General features: G+C 38.3%; 1 protein-coding gene across 1 annotated transcript in view; it reads left to right on the top strand.

Annotated features, from left to right (window-relative positions):
• Positions 1-1,044, top strand: part of LOC103199196 (steroid transmembrane transporter SLC22A24-like) — a 32,431-nt gene extending 31,387 nt beyond the window's left edge. Inside the window, exons 7-8 of the mRNA XM_007943432.1 lie at positions 550-658; positions 1,021-1,044. Of these exons, the coding sequence (XP_007941623.1) occupies positions 550-658; positions 1,021-1,044 (133 nt within the window). The remainder of the gene's footprint in view (positions 1-549; positions 659-1,020) is intronic.
• The last annotated feature ends 1,839 nt before the right edge of the window (positions 1,045-2,883 follow it).

Genomic DNA, 2,883 nt, shown 5'->3' with positions numbered 1-2,883 from the left:
AAAAAAAAAAAAAAATCACTGCCATCGAATCGATTCCAACTCATTGGGACCCCCTTTGGGTTTCCAAGGCAGGAAATCTTTATGGAAATAGATTGCCCAGTCTTCCTTCCACAGAGTGGCTGTGGGTTTGAACCGCCAACCTTCTGGTTAGCAGTCAAATGCCTTAGGCAGTATGCCACCAGACTGCCAATTAAGTAATGCTAAATTGTGAGACAGGCTTGTGAAGATACAGGCATTTATGGCATCTGCAGCAAGATGCAAAATAGACTTTATAGTTAAAGACTTTCAAATAAATCAAACAAAATAACCTGCCCCACTACTGTAATTCTGCGCCTAATTAAACTTTTTGGCTCCTTCTAAGTATTTGGTGAATGGATACTTCTTTTTAATACAGTATGATTTTTGGAATAAATCTCCTCATTAGAAAAATGTAAAATACTGAAATTGCTTGAACCTAGCTAATTTAAGAGCACAATTGTTTATTATGGAATGAAATAAGATATGTTATTCTCAATATCTTATTTTTCTCACTTAACTTCCTGTCCACAGCTATGGTGTTTTTGCGCGTTGGAATCGCACTGGTAGGAAAAGGATTCATGGCCATGTATCTTACCATCAGTATGACCTATGGTATGGAACTCACTCCTACAAGAAGCAGGTGGGATAGCATGTGTGAGTGAAGTGTTTTTGAAAAAAAAAAAAACTGTACTAGTATTGCATACTAAGAAGCTCTATTTAGTCAACAATTTTAGCAAAATACTACTTAATATAATAAATAGATGTCTAAGGCAGTGAATTTTAAATGCACCCATATCCTAATACAAAGCAATTAAATCCTTAAGATGGAAAATAAAGACCCCCTACAACATGTTACAGAGGGAAAAATGAAATTTTACCTTATTGTGGGAGGTAAAATCCTGTATGAATAAGTGATTGGTAAATATTGTCTATAAAAATAGGAAATAATAAGAGTTTAATCTCTTAATTTCCTCATTTTCTTAACTTTATTCGTTTTTGTAGAGAAAGAGTGGAACTGTTTATTGAAGATGGTAGTTAAACCAAAAAGAAACATTGCCATGGAATTGATACAACTCCTAGTGACTCTATAGAACAGGGCAGAATTGCCCTATGGGTTTCCAAGGTTGTAAATCTTTACAGCGCAGAATATCACATCTTTCTCCACTTTCTCCAGCAGAGTCGCTGGTGGGTTCAAACCACCAACATTTTGTTTAGCAGCTGAGCAGTTAACCAGTCTGCCACCAGGGCTCCTTACAGTGGTGGTTAGTCTTGAGGATTAACTGAAGCTGATTCCAACCACTGAATTGATTCCAACCCATAGAGACCCTGTAGGACAGAGCAGAACTGGCTCATGGGATTTCCAAGGCTGTAATCTTTACAGGAGCCGACTCTCCCCATCTTCCTCCCACAGTGCAGCTGGGAGGTTCAAACCTCCAGCCTGCTCAATGAGGGCCTTCTTGAGCTCAGGGATACCAGAACCAGATGAGAAGTGCCTCCTCCTCAGAGATCTGAGTTTCAGTTCTACTGGACCCAGATTTAAGCTCCTAAATTTTAAAACGCAAACTGTTTCCCTTTGTTCTTCAAGGCATCCGGGTGGTTGGTAGCTGCCTCCTTCAACCGTTTTCTCCGGGGCCCTTTCATGTTTTCTTATAACATTTCTGTCTCTGAGTTTACCTTTTTTTTTTTTTTTCCTTTAATGGTAAGCGATCTCTGTTCAATTACTGGTGGGTTTTCTCCCTTCTCATTGAACTTTTGCTGATGTAATGAATAAACAAAACAAATTACAGTGTGAAATAAGTGTTCTGAGGAAGACAATGGGGTTTATTATAGAGCCAGGCTTGGGGGAGGGCAGAGGGAGCATATTAATGTCAATTGGTACTTTTTCATATGTAATATTTTACTGTGTTTTCATTGAAGGTTTACACAGTGTTTAGCTTTCCCTTCCATGTTTTCTACCCAAGTTGATCAGTGACATCGGTTGGGTCCTTTATAATGTTCAATGACCCTTGATACATTTCCATTCTGGTTGTTCTGTTGGTACTTTCTTTTTTTTTCCCCTAATTTTTATTGTAAAAATATAAAGAATAGAATTGTTGCCAATTAACATTTCCAAGTGTTGAACACTTAAACTGAGACCTAAAGGTTGGGAAGGAATCATGTATGTCAAGTAGCACATAAGGAAAAATAAGTATTAATTTGTAAACACTGAAGTGTTAAAAATATTTGAATCTTCTATGAAAACTTGAAAAGCATAGTAAATGGAAATTATAACTAAAGATAAAGAAAAACTACTATAATTGAAGGGAGACTAAAATGTTCTCATAGAGCAAGAGTTAGGAAGCTACTACTCATGGGGCAAATCTGGCCCACCACCCAGTTTGTGGATATAGTTTTATTGGAAAAAAAGCTACATGATTTTTTTTTTTTTTTTTTTTTTTACATACCGTCTGTGGTTGTTTTCATTCTATATTGACAGGGTTGGGTAGTTGGAACAGAGACGGCTTGGTCTATAAAGACTAAAATATTTACTGTCTAATCATTTACAAGGGGCTTCTGGATGGCACAGATGTTTAAGAGCTCAACTCCTAGCCAAAAGGGCACCAGTTCAAATCCCCCCAGAGGTGTCAGGCGTAGCTATCTGCTTCCAAAACCTCCCAGCCTTGCAAACCCTCTGGAGCACAGTTTTATTCTGTACATGTGGGATCCCCATGGCTCAGAATCAATTTGACTTCAACTAGTAACAGTAACAGGAGCTCTGGTAGCATAGTGCCTAAGGCACTTGACTGCTAACCAGAAGGCTGGTGGTTCAAACCCACCAACCACTCCTCAGAAGGAAGGTTGGACAATCTACTTCTGTAGTGATAC

Source organism: Orycteropus afer, unplaced genomic scaffold (genome assembly GCF_000298275.1).
Source record: "Orycteropus afer afer isolate SDZICR_OR568_19922 unplaced genomic scaffold, OryAfe1.0 scaffold00106, whole genome shotgun sequence".
In the NCBI taxonomy this organism is placed as follows: domain Eukaryota; kingdom Metazoa; phylum Chordata; class Mammalia; order Tubulidentata; family Orycteropodidae; genus Orycteropus; species Orycteropus afer.
Note: the sequence above shows the minus strand (reverse complement) of the source record. Positions and strands in the feature narration are given on the sequence as shown.